The 18,880-nt window shown below is 40.6% G+C and overlaps 2 protein-coding genes across 3 annotated transcripts; both read left to right on the top strand.

The window, feature by feature from the left end:
* The first annotated feature begins 3,259 nt into the window (after positions 1-3,259).
* On the top strand, positions 3,260-10,480 carry RH39. Its single transcript, XM_023680278.2, has 9 exons — positions 3,260-3,911; positions 4,999-5,094; positions 5,178-5,366; positions 5,518-5,658; positions 6,493-6,633; positions 8,001-8,143; positions 8,337-8,466; positions 8,580-8,628; positions 9,663-10,480. The coding sequence occupies exons 1-9, from the start codon at positions 3,396-3,398 to the stop codon at positions 10,184-10,186; spliced, it is 1,929 nt and encodes a 642-aa protein (XP_023536046.1). The 5' UTR covers positions 3,260-3,395; the 3' UTR covers positions 10,187-10,480.
* A 1,462-nt stretch (positions 10,481-11,942) lies between these two features.
* Positions 11,943-18,880, top strand: LOC111796707 (NAD(P)-binding Rossmann-fold superfamily protein). Of its 2 annotated transcripts, none has more exons than XM_023679448.2 (10): positions 11,943-12,098; positions 12,220-12,281; positions 13,738-13,857; positions 13,986-14,085; positions 14,283-14,363; positions 15,357-15,406; positions 15,486-15,636; positions 15,720-15,776; positions 18,348-18,469; positions 18,542-18,880. In XM_023679448.2, exons 1-10 carry the CDS (start codon positions 12,030-12,032, stop codon positions 18,750-18,752), a joined length of 1,023 nt encoding a protein of 340 aa, XP_023535216.1. In that variant the 5' UTR covers positions 11,943-12,029; the 3' UTR covers positions 18,753-18,880. The 2 variants fall into 2 exon arrangements, with proteins under 2 accessions (XP_023535216.1, XP_023535215.1); XM_023679447.2 differs by having other exon boundaries at positions 11,946-12,128.

Here is an 18,880-nt window from a genome sequence, read left to right as displayed (position 1 = left end):
GTGTTTAAGTGGGTTTGGGTGTCTTCTATTGGATATTTCCTATCGTCGAGCGTTTTGACAAGTTGGAGTGTTGTTGCTTAGTCAGGTGGAAGGTGAGCCTTTGGTTGTCTGCGCTCTTGATTTAAATTTTTCTTGGCCTGGTGCCAAGGTACCTTTGAGGAGGTAGGTGACGTATGTTCTCTCTTTCTCTTATGGTCAACCGACGTGTTTAAGTGGGTTTGGGTGTCTTCTATTGGATATTTCTTATCGTCGAGCATTTTGACAAGTTGGAGTGCTGTTGCTTAGTCAGGTGGAAGGTGAGCTGACACCGCTCCTCGGATATCGGGCTGCAAACCCATAACAAAACATTCTACTTTCAGCTCTTCTGTTGAGACCATTATTGGGGCGAAATGGGATAGACGGGTGAACTCTCGTTCATACTCCTCTACTGACCTGTTTCCATGCTCTATGCTTAGGAATTCACGTTGCTGCTTATATCGCACAAGTAGTTTGAAGTATTTTCGGAGGAACGCTACTCCAAATTGCGTACAGGTGATGTCATCTTCGTCTACAACAATCGCCCGGGAGGCTAATTACCACCACAGTTTAGCATCTTTACGTAACAGGTAGGTCACGCAACTCAGTCTATGCTCCTCTGGACACTTCATTCGTCGAAAAATTTCATCAATAGCCAACAACCATAATTCAGCTACGACAGGGTCCTTGGATTTTTCCTCGAATACTTTGGGGTCCCAACGTTTGAAGCTCGAAAATACTTGCTTTCTTCTCATGCGGCTGCATCCCCCCGGTTGTGATGAGTAGTCTGCCTGGCACTTTGCGCTAAGGGCGGGATCAGTTGTGCCAATTGCCAATTTGTCTGTGCCATGGATTGCATCAGTTCCATCATCACAGTCATATTAGGTACTTTCGAAGTATCAAGGTTTGCTCTTGGTAGATCAGATGGGGGAACTCCTATCCCTGGATTTGGGTTCGCATTTACTGACTGTTCTTGAAGTGGGGCCTCTAAAGATGGGTTCTCCTGTACCCTTGCCGGCCCGCTTCGAGCACGTTTACCTTCCCAATTTGTTACTTGGCTATACATCCTTTCACTTGTTTCGTTCCTAATCCACAATTAATTACCTCGTAAAATTTCATTTTTCAGCCGAGTATTATGCAACGTGTATTATCCACTACTTTATGACTGACGAGTACATAAAACCACACATGATAGTCAATCAAAATATCAATACTCGACCATACATATTCGTACATTAAGCAACATGCATATCCACTAATTTTGATTTACAAGAAATCATCCATGATAACCAACCTAATTTCAATATTCAACAATTCATATTCCTCCATTTTATGGCCAAGCGTACCTGTAAGTGACGAGGGTTTTCCGTTCACTCAAAACCACACATGATAGTCAATCAAAATATCAATACTCGACCATACATATTCGTACATTAAGCAACATGCATATCCACTAATTTTGATTTACAAGAAATCATCCATGATAACCAACGTAATTTCAATATTCAACAATTCAAATTCCTCCATTTTATGGCCAAGCGTACCTGTAAGTGACGAGGGTTTGCCGTTCACTCATGGGCGATTCTTTGGCTTACAATGTAAGGAGTCTACAGAATCCCATAACTGGGCTCTGATACCAACGGTAACGGCCCAGATTCAATGCTAGCAGATATTGTCCTCTTTGGGCTTTCCTTTTTGGGCTTCCCCTGAAGGCTTTAAAACGCGTCTATTAGGGGAAGGTTTCCACGCTAAAACGCGTCTATTAGGGGAAGGTTTCCACGCCCTTATAAATGGCGGTTTATTCTCCTCCCCAACCAATGTGGGGCATGAAAGATGAGGGTGTTCATGAGGCGCATGACACTATGGGGTTCCGCTGACTTCCGGACGTCATATATATTAGCTTGACCAGAGGGTCCAGGGGGTGTGCGAGCTCCCTGGGGATTCACACTCGCACGTGTGAGTCGTGTATAGGGAAGTACTACACATCCAATTTGTCTGAGACTGGAGGCCACCCTAAGATGATTAGATATAGGTTCCTAAATCATGATTGCATGTGTTTGCATTTGCATGGTCCCCTATAGTGGAGCCACTTACTGAGTATTCTACGAAATACTCGTGTGTCACATCATTTTTTTCAGGTAAAGGCAAGGCGCACTTGTACGGATGGCGGTGGCATCGTGAGCAGAGACTGTGACACGTGTATATGATATACTCATATTTAAATTCCTAGTTAAGTTAGAATAGGTTGTTTTGCATTTCATTGTTTTAAACTATTTTGTATTTGTTTTTATTTTCTTTAAATTTCAGTATTTCGCATTTAAACACGTAAGACCATGACTGTGTTTTCCAAAGAACGAATTTGTTTTAAGCATTTTTTGAAGTTTACATTATAAATGATGTTCACGTAAGAGTTATATTTCCACATTATAAATGAGCATGAGACATTAGTAACGACTCTGAGTATATGAAAATTTAGGGCTGTTACATTAAACATGATAGTCATGTTCCTTTTCATAACGTACACGTCCGTACTCACCACAAGGGAAAATATCTCGATGCACATAAATATTTATGCACGAAGTTCCAAGATTTTTCATGGTAAACAAATCATGCCAGTCATTCATCATGACCTAACGTAATCATGTCACATAATGTCATGACATTTCATAGCACATCATAATTCATCAAGGCATAATATGACATCCATTCATATTCTAATGTTAAACATTATATCACAAACCATATCATATCATTGAAACATAACAAACCTATCAAACATATGACACGAGTAGGACCATTGAGCACGTGTCATCATACATAAAACAAATCTTTCAACCATACCGATAGTAGAGCCAGTTACTTAGTTGACCCAGGCTAGAGTTTGTAATTATTAGTTGTACCCGCATAAATCTACTCTTCAACTTTCAATTTAACCTCGTATCCATCCTCGTGATGATATCAATTAAAACAAAATGACTACAAAGATCATCCAACTGTAGTCTAATTATTGAGAGTAAAGAAATATCTCGACATAACTATTCTTTTTTCAAATCAAGTCTATTGGTTCGTACTTAAAATTCTTAAAAAAAAAAATTTATAGTCATTGAAATTAATTATATTTTGAAAAAAAAAAATTAAGGATAAATTTTAAATTTTATTGATAATATAATAATTAAATTTGAAGCGTTAAAATTCACTATATAACAATGAACCCAAAGATATTTTTGACCTAAATTTTAAACAAATAAAAAAATGGATTCAATCCCATAGGGGATTTGGTTTGCAGTGCCTGAAAAATGGGAGAGCAAATGAGGCATTGAGGCAGCCCAAAACCTCCATTTCCGCGCCATAGCTCATCTCTGGCATTCAGTTTGCACGCCATGGGAGGCACAGGAAGAACTCTGCTCTCTCTTTCAGTCTCCACAAACCTGTTAATCAGTTCTCGCGTTTCGCCCCCCAAGTGTCTGTCGCTCCTCAAAATACCGAAACCTATCAGAAATTTCTCAGGATTTAGGCCTCTTTGCTCCGCTACCAGCGCCACGACCAACGCAGAATCCACGGAAACAACTCAGGCGATTGAACCGTTGAAGCACTCTATTTTGCTTGAGCGGCTCAGGACTAGGCATCTCAATGAATCTGCTTCTAAGACTAAGCTAGCTGTGGGAAGTGGTGAGGAGAAAATGAAGAAGCCAGAAAAGAAGAAGAAATTGGTTGAGAGTTTTGAAGAATTGGGTTTGAATGAGGAGGTGATGGGGGCTCTGAGGGAGATGAACATTGAGGTTCCGACTGAGATTCAGAGCATTGGAATCCCGGCTGTTTTGGAAGGGAAGAGTGTGATTTTGGGTTCTCATACTGGGTCTGGTAAAACTCTGGCTTACTTGCTACCTCTTGTCCAGGTACAATTCAACAGCATTTTTGTTGTGGGGTTTCCTTAAATTTGTTGTAGACTAAATTATCTTGTAATGTTTGAAGTCTAATTGTGATATTGTGCTTGGTGCTGTCCATGTATAATGTTCTAAATTTGGAAGGATCTTTTCTAGTAAATGTTGGAGTTGGGAAGATCTTGTGTATATAAGTAAGCGACACTATCTTCATTGGTATGATGCTTTTTAGGAAAGTGGATAATATTATACCACCGTGGACGTCAGTTGTGTCTTATTAGTGGTATCAATGTCGTGCTCTTATCTTGACTTAGTCATTTCAATTAAATCCTCGAAGGTATAGTCATAGTGACTCAAGTATCGAACAAAAAAGTTACGAGTCTTGAAGGTGTAGTCATAGTGAAGATTTGTGGTTGAGTTCTATTGGACTAGCAATGTGCTCCTGTGACGATAGTCGACCTCTTAAAACTATAGAAACTAAATTATAATCTTCATTGGTTAAAACCCACGACGATGTAAACTAATTAAGGGAAAGATCTTGAGTATATATAAGTAAGCGACACTATCTTCATAGATATGATGCTTTTTAGGAAAGTGGATAATATTATACCACTGTGGACGTCAGTTGTGTCGTATCAGTGGTATCAAGGTCGTGCTCTTATCTTGACTTAGTCATTTCAATAAAATCCTCGAAGGTATAGTCATAGTGACTCAAGTGTCGAATGAAAAAGTTATGAGTCTCGAAGGTGTAGTCATAATGAAGATTTGTGGTAGAGCTCTATTGGACTAGCCATGTGCTCCAAAGACGATAATCGACCTTTTAAAACTATAGAAACTAAATTATAATCTTCATTGGTTAAAACCCACGACGATGTAAAGAAAATTAAACGTTTTGTTTGATTATTCTATGGATTATCTTTTCTATCTAAAAACTAAATTATCTTTTCTATCTTGTTTCATTATTCTATGGATTGCCTGATTCCATCTTTGATGCAAATTGGTATGATATTGGCAGTGGAACCTAACGATGTGGAGGTTTATATATTGATTACTGTGTGCTATTTTATGGAGTATCAGTGAACTAATTAAGTAATATTTGTAGTTGCTGAGGCGGGATGAAGAACTGTTTGGCAAGTTAATGAAGCCTAGGCGTCCTCGAGCAGTCGTGCTATGTCCCACGAGGGAATTATCTGAACAGGTAGCTTTAGGTTGACTTGATTTTATTACATGTATTGCTATATAATTTATACATCTCCTATTAACATCAAATGATTACAATAGGTGTTTCGAGTGTCGAAATCTATCAGTCATCATGCACGATTTAGGTCTACCATGGTAAGTGGCGGTGGTCGGATCAGGCCACAAGAGGACTCATTAAGTAATCCAATAGACATGGTGGTGGGAACTCCTGGCAGAGTTCTTCAACATATTGACGCAGGCAACATGGTGTATGGTGACATCAAATACTTGGTGCGGACCTAATATTATGGTTTTGATGTTGCATTCAGTCCAAAATCATAAGTCCCTGATATTATTGTCCAGTTCATATGTTGCATTACTTTTGTAATTTTTGCTTTGGAATGCATATGACGCTGTCGTGATTGTGGAGTCGTTTTAGTAGGTGCTGGATGAGGCAGACACCATGTTTGATCACGGATTTGGACCCGACATTCGTAAGTTTATTGGCCCATTAAAGCATCGTGCCTCATCACATGATGGCCAAGGATTTCAAACAATATTGATCACTGCAACAATGACAAAGGTATTGGTTTCAATGTGACAGAAGTATTTTGTTTTTCCCTGTTGAGATCATATTTTTCTTTGAATCTGTATGGATTGATAATTTGGATGTTAGAAAATCTGAAGGTAGGCATGTTGAACGTGATGGAACCCTTCTTTATAATTGTTTTTGTGAGATCCCACATCGGTTGGGGAGGAGAACGAAACACCCTTTATAAGGGTGTGGAAACCTCTCGCTAGCAGACGCGTTTTAAAAACCTTGAGGGGAAGCCCAAAAGGGAAAGCCCAAAGCGGACAATATCTGCTAGCGGTGGGTTTGAGCTGTTATAAATGGTATCAGTGCCAGACACCGGACGATGTGCTAGTGAGGAAGTTGAGTCCCGAAGGGGATGGACATGAGGCGGTGTGTCAGCAAGGACCCTAGGCTCCGAAGGGGGGTGGACTGGAGGGTCCCACATCGATTAGAGAAAGGAACGAGTGCCAGCGAGAACGTTGGGCCCCGAAAGGGGTGGATTGTGAGATCCCACATCGGTTGGGGAGAAGAACGAAGCACCCTTTATAAGGGTGTGAAAACCTTTCCCTAGCAGACACATTTTAAAAACCTTGAGAGGAAGCCCGAAAGGGAAAGCCCAAAGAGGACAATATCTGCTAGCGGTGGGCTTGGGCTATTACAGTTTCGGTAGAAGGATGTTAAATGTTCTTTGAATACTTTCGACAATCGGTTCTATATGCGAGATCAGTTTCCTTTTCTAGTCAATAGTCATTCGATTTTATTTACAATTTCAGCATTTGTCGTTTCATTATACATTTCGGTTGTTAAAATTCTTCCGCTCATACGGTCTGGCCATCGCTGTAGGCAGTTCAAAAGCTGATCGATGAGGAATTTCAAGGCATTGTGCATTTACGCACATCAACTTTGCATAAAAAGATCGCATCCGCTCGTCATGATTTCATCAAGCTTTCAGGTTCTGAAAACAAGATGGAAGCTTTATTGCAGGTTTGACTATTGTATTTATTTCTTGGGTACTTCTTAGTCCATTATGAACGCTCTGACATATATTAGCTTAGATTCTTAGACCATTATCTCCTTATTTCCATGAAGTTCGTGGTTTCGTTGTTTCGTATCGTCATGGTCATGGCTTGGTCGTTAAAAAATTCTAGGAGTCTCAATAAAAGTAACTTCCAATGCCTGGGCTGTTAAACTGCCAAGCCATGCCATGACCATGGAGTTTTTAACCTCTCACCTGGCAAGGTTTTGAAATTTAACATATGGAACTGAGCTTGTGCATCCATGAGTTTCACCTTTCCTATTTACCATGGGAAGAATTTCACTGATTTTACCTCAAGTAATTACTTCCTTTTGAGTTTGTAAGAAGTATAAGATTGATTCTCAACTATTTTTTGCATTGCCATTTGTCTCAAATCCCTCCACCCCCTTGTTAAGTTACTAATAGGATAACAGACTGTTCTTCCCCGACTGCTATCCGTGACTGATTGAACGAGATAAAGCATATGAAATCCTGTAAATTCCTCTCCTTTACTTTACCGTCTATCAGCTTCTTCCTTCCCTTCCTTCGTACGAGAAGTTGTTGCCACGAGAGCTCCAGAACCTTATACTCTATTACCTGACATTCCCTACCCTGACTGCTATCCGAGATTGATTGAACAAGGTAAAACATATGAAATCCTGTAAACGCCCCTCCTTTACTTTACAGTCTTATCAGCTTCTTCCTTCCATTCCTTCTTACGAGAAGTGGTTGACACGAGAGCTTCTGAACCTTATACTCTAGTACCTGACCTTCCCCTATTTACCTTATGAATTAAATCTTGAACCTATTTATTCTTCTTCTTCTTTTGAGGAAGGTTTATGGAAGGAAAGACGAAAGAAAGATTACCCTAATTTTCTTACAAGAATCCCCAACTAAATGATGATAATTCCTTGTTTACGAGATTCAGGAGAGAAATAAGGAATTGGAGAATATGTAAGACCCATAAGTGAAGGAAGGAGGTAATCTCAGCCGTGAGAGAAGGGGTTTTCTTAGTTTCCATTTGCTCGACATGTTTGACTTCAGGCCGCAAATGGATTCTATGCACTATGCTTACCAGAGGCACAAAAACATTTTTCGTCAATGAAGAAGGACGACCTATGTAGACGGACATTCATAGTAAAGCACTTAGAAAGTCGTTCCAGACAGATAAATCTAGTAGTTGATACACAAAGCAATAAGGAAAGAAATCAACCAGCTAAATCCTTACTAAAAAATGCATGAACCTAAACAGCAGGAAGTCTTAAGCATCACATTATCATCTTAGATTATTGGACTGTCTATTGGGCTATATATTTGTTATTTTGTGAGGATGCAGGTTCTTGAACCAAGTTTGGCAAAAGGAAACAGGGTAATGGTGTTCTGTAACACTTTAAATTCCAGCCGTGCCGTGGATCATTTTCTCGGTGAAAATCAAATTTCTACGGTCAATTACCACGGAGAGGTGCCTGCTCAGCAGCGGTAAGGATTTCGGTGATAAACTCCGTTTCATTTTTATAAAATTTACTCTACCTAGTGACAATCAATGAAGTTACAAAGAGCTGCAGTGACTCGGATCGAAAAACTGAAAAGAACGAGTAGATACAAAAAGATTGTTGGTTCTGAGTAATCCAAGATTTTGATATATGCGTTTATACTGTCGTTTGAAAATCAGAGTCGAGAATCTCAAGAAGTTCAAGAGCGATGATGCTGATTGTCCGACGTTAGTCTGCACGGACTTGGCTGCTAGGGGCTTGGATTTGGATGTGGATCATGTCATTATGTTTGATTTCCCTTCAAATTCTGTAAGAGTTTTTTACTTTTGAAGAACTTGGCTTGTTTATTTTGCACCACCTCTTTTTGTGCTGCACTTTCATGCCTAAATAGCTTATCAATGATATTTTGTTTCACCTTGTAGATCGATTACCTTCACCGCACGGGAAGAACAGCTCGTATGGGTGCAAAAGGTTCGTCGCTTGCTCTTTGATGTACTTGATGTTTGTAACTCTGTTATTTCTCATGGATTTTATGCTGTCCATTCGTTGGGTAACTAGGAAGGAAAATCCTTGAGCCTAGCCATGACCTGCTGAAATAGAGCCGCTACCATATGCATGACGTGACCTTTTTATGCGAAAATATTCATTCAAAATCATTTATCGTTACATCGAGCATTATCTGTGGTTGTGGGACCATGGAACATGTTAAGCCTACCTCATAGGCTAGTTCACAGAATCTATAACTTAGAGCTCTGATACCATATTCATGACGTGACCTTTTTATGCGGAAACATTCATTAAAATCATTTATCCTTACATCGAGCATTATCTGTGAGACCATGGAACATGTTAAGCCTACCTCGTAGGTTAGTCCACAGAATCTATAACTTAGAGCTCTGATACCATATTCATGATGTGACTTTTTTATGCGGAAACATTCATTTAAAATCATTTATCCTTACATCGAGCATTATTTTTAAGACCATAGAACATGTTAAGCCTACCTCGTAGGCTAGTCCACAAAATCTATAACTTAGAGCTCTGATACCATATGCATGACGTGACCTTTTTATGCGGAAACATTCATTTAAAATCATTCATCGTTACATCGAGCATCAACTATGGGACCATGGAACATGTTAAGCCTACCTCGTAGGCTAGTCACATAATCTATAACCTAGAACTCTAATACCAACTGTAACAGAGCGGTTACCATATGCATAATGCAATTGTTTTATGAATTATTTTAAATGAATCTTTTTGTATAAGAAGATTACGTCATGCATATGGTAGTGACTTTATTTCAGTAGAAAATTAGGGTCGTTACAAGAAGTATCCTCATCCAACCATTATAATACTTGTAGCTAGCCATTATTGGTTGATTCACGTACTCACGAACTCGTAGCTTAACTCGCAGCTTAGCCTGACCTGTACAAGCTAGGTTGAATTTGATGAAATTGAACTTCCTTGCTGATCCTTCATTATTTGTACATCTATTGGTGTAGGAAATGTGACAAGCCTGGTTACTAAAAAGGATCATATTTTAGCCACTCGCATCGAGGAAGCAATCCAAAAAAACGAGAGCTTAGAATCTCTCACAGCAGATAACGTGCGAAGAGACATAGCACGGGATCGTATGATAACCGAGCAGAAAACAAAAAATGATAAATTTGTTAAGGTTTCAAAGGAGAGAAACAGAGCTAAATCATCAACAACATCAGCAGCAAAACCTTCAAGTGTCCATTCAAAAGATGAATCTGCAAAAGCATCTCCAGCAAAGACTCAGAAGTCCGGTGTTCGGGTTTCTAAGTCAACAAAACCGTCGAGGAACGTCCCCAGAAAACCATCAAGGAACGTCCCCAGAAAACCGTCTTCCGAACCCAGGAAACCATCTTCCGAACCGAAGAAGCAGGTGGCTAGCAGAAGGCAGCCCAGAAATGGCATCAAACCGTCAGGTCAGAAACTAAATGTAGTTGGGTTTAGAGGGAGAAGCAGCCAGTCTGATAAGAGAAGATCAGTATCCGGTTAAGTGGAAGACAGGTTTTAGATGAGAGTTTAACATAGTTTTATAAACTTTTCTTGTAATTTTTTGTTTTAGTTCTTCATTTGAAATGGCTTGATGAGTACAAGGAAGTGTAATTTTGCTGTTAAGTGTATGTTTTATAACTGAAACATCTTGAGGAGAAGAACAAATTAGTGCCAAACCTTTATCAAGCCTCTCTTTTTATGTGTCTATGAGGACACATCGGGGCCCTTGTATCGTACGTGGTACGAAAATGAACATAGTTTTACATCGATTGAAAAAGTCGAAAACTTTGGTTGAGAGGTAAGACTCTCGATATTGATACGAGACAATTTAGATCGTGTTATTCTAATGTATTTGTTAGGATCGCACAACAATGCACACACTCCTTGATCTAGATGAACACAGAACAGGATAGGGAAAATGCAAGTGGAACTCTCGATGGAAAGCTCAAAGCTCTTAAAGTATGCAAGTTCAAAGCTCCTGGGTTTAGTTTAGCTCCTAGATATATATATATAGCTTTACCATGATATATATATGGTTTAGCTTAGCGTGAAATATATATATGGTTTAATTTATTATATATAGGTTTACTATATACAAAGTTATTTCCTATTTATGACAATTTTTACCGGATACAATTTACTCATTTACCACAATCTATACTTTTACTTACTTTATATGTCTATAAAAGGTTTTCGTCCAAATATTAACGGTAAAAAAAAAATAACTTTTTTTTATAAAGGTAAATGGTGTTAATATTATTCTTAAAATTTCCTGGGTATTTTTTAAATATATTATTAACTTCGCTATTATTCTTTTTTTTTTGTAAAACATATTGATTTCTTTTTTAAATGAAATTCATTATTTGGAATTATTTCATTTTTTTAATTGCAGCATTGATTAAATTGTTGTAATAATATTAATTATTTTTAATTGTTAATGCATAACTTTTATAATTAATACTTTTCATACCGACATAAATTCTCGGTTGTACATATGATATTGTCCATTTTGAGTATAAACTCTCATGACTTTGTTTTGTGCTTCTCAAAATGGCTCATATCAACGAGAGAGTATTATTTGATTATAAACTCAGGATTATTCTCTAAATTAGCTGATGTGGGACTTTCATCATCCAACACTTCCTCTCGAACAAAGTACGTCTCTCCTTAATCGAGGCTCGACTTCTTTTTATTTTGGAGTCTTAGTCATTTTTTACTATGCCTTCGAGGAGGTTCGACACCTTTTCTTTTGGAGTCATTTGTTCGACATTTGAGAATTTACCAATCTATTGGCACAAATAAGTTTAGGGTATGGCTCTGATACCATGTTAGAGTTGTGTTCGTTTAACATGGTATCGGAGTCATGCACTAAACTTAGTCGTGCCAATAGATTGGTAAATCCTCAAATGTCGAACAAATGACTCCAAAAGAAAAGGAGTCAAGCCTCGATTAAGGGGAGGCGTACTTTGTTCGAGAGGAGGTGTTGGATGATGAAAGTCCCACATCGACTAATTTAGGGAAAGATCATGGATTTATAATCAAATAATGCTCTCTCCATCGGTGCGAGTTCTTTTGGGGAAGCTCAAAGCAAAGCTATGAGAGCTTAAACTCAAAGTGGACAATATCATCCGTAGAGTCGAGTAGCATTAATAAATTATTTAAAAAAAATAGAAAAAATAATTATAAAAAATCAAAATGGCATTTAAAGAGAGATAAAAGAAAAAAAGAAAAATCGAATATGATACCAAAGAAGAAAGCGTGGCAAAGTTCTGTTCACTCATTCAACTCCCAACGGTTTCGGGCGAACAGTGCCCGTTATCAATTGTTCGAGTGCGCCCATTGACATGGAACGTGGAGCTCTGCAGGTTCGAGTCCATATCTCCATTGGAGCACTCGCAATGTTTCTTCTCAAGGCATATACTCCTCTCCGATCATCTCTTTGTGTGCGATTTTCTTTTGTTACGGCACCAAAATCTTTGATACAAAGCCGGGATTTATGTGTTTGAAGTTGTAATCCTTTTCCCGTTGTTGCAGGCATGGAGAGTATCAGTTTTTGGGGCCTATGGCTACCTGAACTTCACCAAATCTGCATTCAGGTAACATTTTCCCCTCTTTTTTGTCTTTAATTTTTCAGTGGAAGTTGTATGATTGGATCGTGTTTGGAGTAGAAGGGAAACTTCTGGTAGTGATTTAGGGTGAGTTTGTAGTGAACTTTGGAAGGATTTGAAGTGCTTATTAAGTAATTTTCAACGATTGCTTCTCTTTAAACTTTGATTATGGTGGTTTGTCTACTGATTAACACGTTGTTCATCTGTTTAGTTCCTCGAAAACCCTATTTATTTTCATAGCTTTTTTTGGAATTTAGACTTTAATTTTGTTTAACTCCACTAAACCTGGAAGGTGCACTGATTATTAGTGTAATGACTCAAGTCTACTGGTAGCCGATATTGTCCTCTTTGAGATTTTCTTTTCGAGCTTCCCCTCAAGGTTTTTAAAACGCGTATGTTAAGGAGAGGTTTCGACACCCTTATAAAAAATGTTTCGTTCTCCTCCCAACCTATGTAGGATCTCACAATCCACCCCTTTCAGGGTCCAGCGTCCTTGTTGGCACACCGCCTTGTGTCCACCCCTTCAGGGCTCAGTGTGATGTCCCACATTGGTTGGGGAGGAGAACAAACCACCATTTATAACGATGTCGAAACCTCCCCCTAGCAGACTCGTTTTAAAGCCTTGAGGGGAAGCCCGAGAAAGCCTAAAGAGGACAATATCTGCTAACGGTGGATCTGGGCCGTTACAAAATGGTATCAGAGCCAGACACTGGATGATGTGCCAGCCTTCTCGCTGTTCCCCGAAGGGGGGTAGACATGAGGCGGTGTGCCAGTAAGGATGCTGGTCTCCAAAGGGGGTGGATTTGAGAGCGGTCCCACATCAATTGGAGGAAGGGAAGAGTGCCAGCGTGGACGCTGGGCCCCGAAGGGGGGTGGATTGTGATGTCCCACATTGGTTGGGGAGGAGAACAAACCACCATTTATAAGGGTGTGGAAACCTTCCACTAGCAGACGCGTTTTTGAGGGGAAGCTCAAAAGGGAAAGCCTAAAGAGGACAATATCTGCTAGCGGTGGATCTGGGGCGTTACACTCAGCCTCCTCGCTGGCACACTGCCTTGTGTCCACCCCTTCAGGGCTCAGCCTCCTCGTTGGCACATCGCCCGGTATACCATTTGTAATGCCCCAAGCCCACCACTAGCAGATATTGTTCTCTTCTTGGAGAACGGAACTGAAGAGGGGTGGATTGTGAGATCCCACATCGGTTGGGGAAGAGAACGAAACATTCTTTATAAGGGTGCGGAAACCTTTTCCTAGCATACGCGTTTTAAAAACCTTGAGGGGAACCCTTAAAGGGAAAGCATAAAGAGAACCATATCTATTAGCGGTGGGCTTGGGCCGTTACAATTAGAATTAGAGGTTCTTGTGATGTTAAACCATTAACAATTTCATAAATATGTTTTAGCTTCGTTAATATGGTTATCTTATTACTGTTTTATGGCTATAGTGAACATTCTAAGATGTTCAAACCAGAAGATATGCAAGCAAACATTGAAGGGAAAAATTGCATTGTTACTGGGGCGAATTCTGGGATTGGATATGCAACTGCAGAGGGTTTAGCATCACGGTCTCGATCCCTTTTCCAACTCTCTTGTTTCGGTTTTTGTTATATTTGTTGAGTCTTCAAGGAACACAACTTATGTAAAAAGAACATCGATTCGTCGTGGAACCATGAAATTTCTGATGTTTTTGCAGTGGAGCTACCGTCTACATGGTATGCCGCAACAAGGAAAGAGGAGAAGCTGCTCTCTCTGAGATAAAGTCTAAAACAGGAAACCAAAATGTTCATTTGGAGGTAGTTCTTTTCCAACCATCATTAACAAGAGAATGTGGCTTCGATAAAGAAATCGTTAACTTCTACGAGTCGATAATTTTGTTACTCTTTTCTTGTAGATAATATTTGCAGCAGACCATTTAGATTATGCTATATTTAAAAGAATAGATTACTACTTTAGCTTTCTTGTTATCTGATCACTTTTCTTTAGTTTTCAGGTCTGTGATCTTTCGTCGATCAGAGACGTTACGTCATTTTCCTCGAATTTTATTTCAAAGAATGTCCCGGTCCATGTTTTGGTAATGAATCTCTGTCTTCGTAACATTTTCCTTTTAGATTCTAAAAATTGTATGTTTTAGCCCGTATTTCGTATTAATCTGCTAAATCGTTATCATTTACTTCCTTTCTCGACAACTGCTCCTTCTGTCTATGTAAGATCCCATTCAGTTGGAGAGGGGAACGAAACATTTCTGATAAAGGTGTAGAAATCTCTTCCTAGCAGACGCGTTTTAAAACCTTGAGGCGAAGTCCAGAAGGGAAAACCCAAAGAGGACAATATCTGCTAGCGGTAGGCTTGGTCTGTTACAAATGGTATCAGAGCTAGAAACTGGTGGTGTGCCAGCGAGGACGCTAGGCCCCCAAGGGGGGTGGATTGTGGGATCCCACATCTGTTGGAGAGGGGAACGAAACATTTCTTATAAAGGTGTGGAAACCTCTCCCTCCCTAGCAACACGTTTTAAAACCTTGAGGGGAAGCCCAGAAGGGAAAGCCCAAAGAGGACAATATCTGCTAGCGGTGGGCATGATCTGTTGCAAATGGTATCAGAACTAGACACTGGGCGGTGTGCCAGCGAGGATGCTGGGCCCCCAAGGGGAGTGGATTGTGAGATCCCACAACGGGTGGAGAGGAGAACGAAACATTTCTTGTAAAGGTATAGAAACCTCTCCCTAGCAAGTGCATTTTAAAACTTTGAGGGCAAGTCTAGAAGGAAAAGCCCAAAGAGAACAATATCTGTTAGCGGTGGGCTTGGACTATTACAAATGGTATCAGAGTTAGACACCAGGCGGTGTACCAACAAGGACGCTGGCCCCCAAGAGGGGGTGGATTGTGAGATCCCACATCGGTTGGAGAGAGGAACGCAACATTTCTTGTAAAGGTGTAGAAATCTCTCCTTAGCAGACGCATTTTAGAACTTTGGGGGCGGTTACAGTCTACAATTATAAATGTCACTTTAACATCATGAAAACAGTTGGATACAAAAGAGATTGATTTCCATTCCTAACTGTACGTAGGTTAACAATGCGGGATTGCTCGAGAATAATCGAGTTACAACATCTGAAGGGTATGATCTTCCATTATCTGTAACTTTTTTTCTCTAAGAAATAGTTGCCCAAAAGTTCTTAATAGTTTCTGAATTCCAGGTTCGAATTGAACTTTGCTGTGAATGTTTTAGGCACTTATGCAATAACTGAACTAATGATGCCATTGCTGGAGAAAGCTGCACCTGATGCAAAGGTCATCACAGTTTCTTCTGGTGGAATGTATTCAGTTCCCTTAACCAATGATCTGCAGGTGTGCTGCTTTGTTGAACGTCTCTGCCTTCTCTGTTTGTGGACCTAATTCTTACTGGATCTTTGTTCTTTGTTTCCTTGTAGTTTAGTGAAGAAAAATTTGATGGGGCCAAACAATATGCACTTAACAAGCGAGTTCAGGTTAGTAATGCTCCATGTATCTTGTTCTAGAATACTATGCTTTTGATTTACTGTACGCTGTTCGAACGCGTTTTCCCGTTTTAGGTTTCGTGCATAAATGCTAAAGGTTTTGGTTTGTTTCATCGAGGGTAAAGATACTAGAAATACGAAAAAACTAGGGTATGAAAAGGGAGGGATATTGCAAAAGGGACTCCACACTAGTAAAACAAGACCTAAAGGAGGGTAACTACGAAAAAAGCTTCACCATCGAACATAGAACTTTTGAAATAGCCCAAGCTCATCGCTAGCATATTGTCTGTTTTGGCTTGTTATGTATTGTTGCTGTTAGCCTCATGGTTTTAAAATGCATCTACTAGGGAGAGGTTTCTACTCCCTTATGAGGAATGCTTATGCTTCGTTCCCTCTCTGACTGATGTGGGATCTCACAATCCACTCCCCTTAGGTGCCCAGTGTCACGGTCCTACTTTTTTTACCGCGGGTGTTGTGATCTTGACACGCTCACTACCCGCCTTAAGGGGAATTAAGTCCCATATATAGTTTTCGCCCCGACTTTGTGGCTTCATCAGACCTTAGGCAAGGTTTGTCTTTGCCACTCGAACATCGCTTGTGCGGAATCCAAGCTTGTCCGACCACACATGTCACCTGCGCGTGCATGTTCAATCGTCTGCGACATAACCGACTTGCCTCTACACTAGGCCAAGTCATTTGGCTTGACCTTGCCTCTGCTCGGGGCCAAGGTCTCTCAATGCACCGTCGCGTCTTCTCTTGTCATCTCGATCTCCATCGACATGACCCATATGTCTTGACGCCATTTCGAGTCTTGGGGTGTCGTCGGCCATCACAACTCACTCGGTTATGCCATCCAGAACGAGCCCGCGTGTCGCTCATATTATCGGGACTTCCTGAACATCCATCCATCTAGGTTCTATCGAGGCATTGACACTCTTGTGCCCATGCCATATCATTTACGGATACCGTGCTGGATAGCGGGTCTATGTAGCAACCTACAACATGCGGGCTGGAGCGCAATGCCGGCACACCCGTGCCGCCTAGTACTGTCCTTGAAAATCTCATTCCAAAGGAAGTCGCCCGAGACACTCGTCTCGGCACGCTCACCTGTGACACACCTATGTGTCACAGGGTAGCTCGCTTAGGCCACAGGGCCCAGGGGTTGTGGAGAGCTGACACCATGGTATCCCTATAGTACATTTTGAGCCATTTTCAATCTTTCAGGCACAGATATGATTTTGGCGAACGACCACGGTGTCGTGCAGCGTCCGTCCGGTGTTCGATTAACACCAAACTTGACGAGCATTCATATTTCATATGGATGGACTTAACTCCAGAACCGCATGCCCAAATTCCTTCTGGAACTCCGACTTTCGAGGTTAAGGCTCGGGACCTTACCCGACCCTTCAACAAGCCTATCTTTGCCCCTCTTGCCTCTAATTTGCTTATGTCTCAACTTGTCTTCAATGCCCACTCCGTGTGGTGTGTTAGATGATGCACTGTTCTTCTTGGTCGCATTATGGCACTCGTTTAGGCCCTCATGTGGCCAGATGGGCGCCACTTGAGGGTCGCCGCTTCTCTTGTCGCAACGTGAAGATCACAACCTACTCTCTTCATAATTAGGTTGTGACATTCTCGCCCACTTAAACTAGTCATCGTCTTCATAGTTAGGTTGTGACATTCTCGCCCACTTAAACTAGTCATCGTCTTCATTGTTAGGTTGTGACATTCTCCCCCACTTAAATTAGTCATCGTCGTCGATGACTTACTTGGGGCACAACCATTGTTAGGTTGTGACATTCTCCCCCACTTAAACTAGTCATTGTCCTCGACGACTTACTTCAGGGCACAACCACACTTTGGATTGTGACACCCAGCGTCCTTGCTGGCACACCTCCTGGTGTCTGGCTCTGATACCAATTGTAACAGCTCAGATATTGTCCGCTTTGGCCCGTTACGTATCGCCGTCAGCCTCACGGTTTTAAAACATGTCTACTAGGGAGAGGTTTCCACACCTTTATCAGGAATGTTTCGTTCTCCTTTCCAACGAGGTGAGATCTCACTTCCCCTTTGGGACCCAGCGTTTTCACTGGCACACCGTCTTATGCTTGACTTTAATACCATTTGTAACAGCCCAAACCCACCGCTAGCAGATATTGTCCACTTTGGCCCGTTACGTATCGCCGTCAACCTCACGGTTTTAAAATGCATTTACTAGGGAGAGGTTTCCACACTCTTATAAAGAATGTTTTGTTATCTTCTCCAATCAATGTGAGATCTCACAACTTTACAAACGATAACATATCACTTTAAATCCGTTTAAGTCCATTCTATTGTTCTTACACACCAAAGATCCCACAAAAACGGCACACTCTGGCTGCCACGAAAATGATGAGACATTTTATTTATCTTTCAAAGTTCAATATGTTACATGCAAAGAAGAAAGTGCTACCGGTAGATGCGTAATATAACCTCGCTTGACACTTCATGAAGATTGCTTGATTTAGCCATGGCTGCAATGTATTATGACATATCTAAAGGTGAGTGAAGCTTTATTTTTAGGTGGCTTTGACAGAGAAATGGGCAGAGAAGTACTCCAACAAAGGGATCGGATTCTACTCGATGCACCCCGGCTGGGCCGAAACGCCTGGAGTTGCTAAATCTCTACCAAGTTTCACTAAATCGTAAGGATAACTAGCAAAATCTTTGTTATTCAAAACGGGCTAGATTATCAACTCCTCGCTCGATCATTTCAGGCTCTCTGGGAAGCTAAGAACGAGGGAGGAAGGGGCCGATACGATTATTTGGTTGGCGTTACAGCCGAATGAGAAGTTGGTACCGGGAGCATTCTACTTTGATAGAAGTGAAGCGCCAAAGCATTTAGCATTTGCTGCTACAAAGTCATCTCATGCAACAATTGGGTCTATATATGATCATCTTCGTTCATTGTCTGGTTTGGCTCAATAATTCAGATCAGAAAAGGTGAAAAGAGTGTGAACTTCTATTATGTATTTTATGAATTAACTAACTACTAGTTCTTATTTGTAAGCCTTTTTATTTTGGTTTAACTATTTATCTAAAACCTTTTGATTTTA

The sequence above is a fragment of the Cucurbita pepo genome, chromosome 6, assembly GCF_057944985.1.
Source record: "Cucurbita pepo subsp. pepo isolate OVF chromosome 6, ASM5794498v1, whole genome shotgun sequence".
Classification (NCBI taxonomy): Eukaryota; Viridiplantae; Streptophyta; class Magnoliopsida; order Cucurbitales; family Cucurbitaceae; genus Cucurbita; species Cucurbita pepo.
The sequence above is the reverse complement of the archived record's forward strand: the minus strand, read 5'-3'. Positions and strand labels throughout refer to the sequence as shown.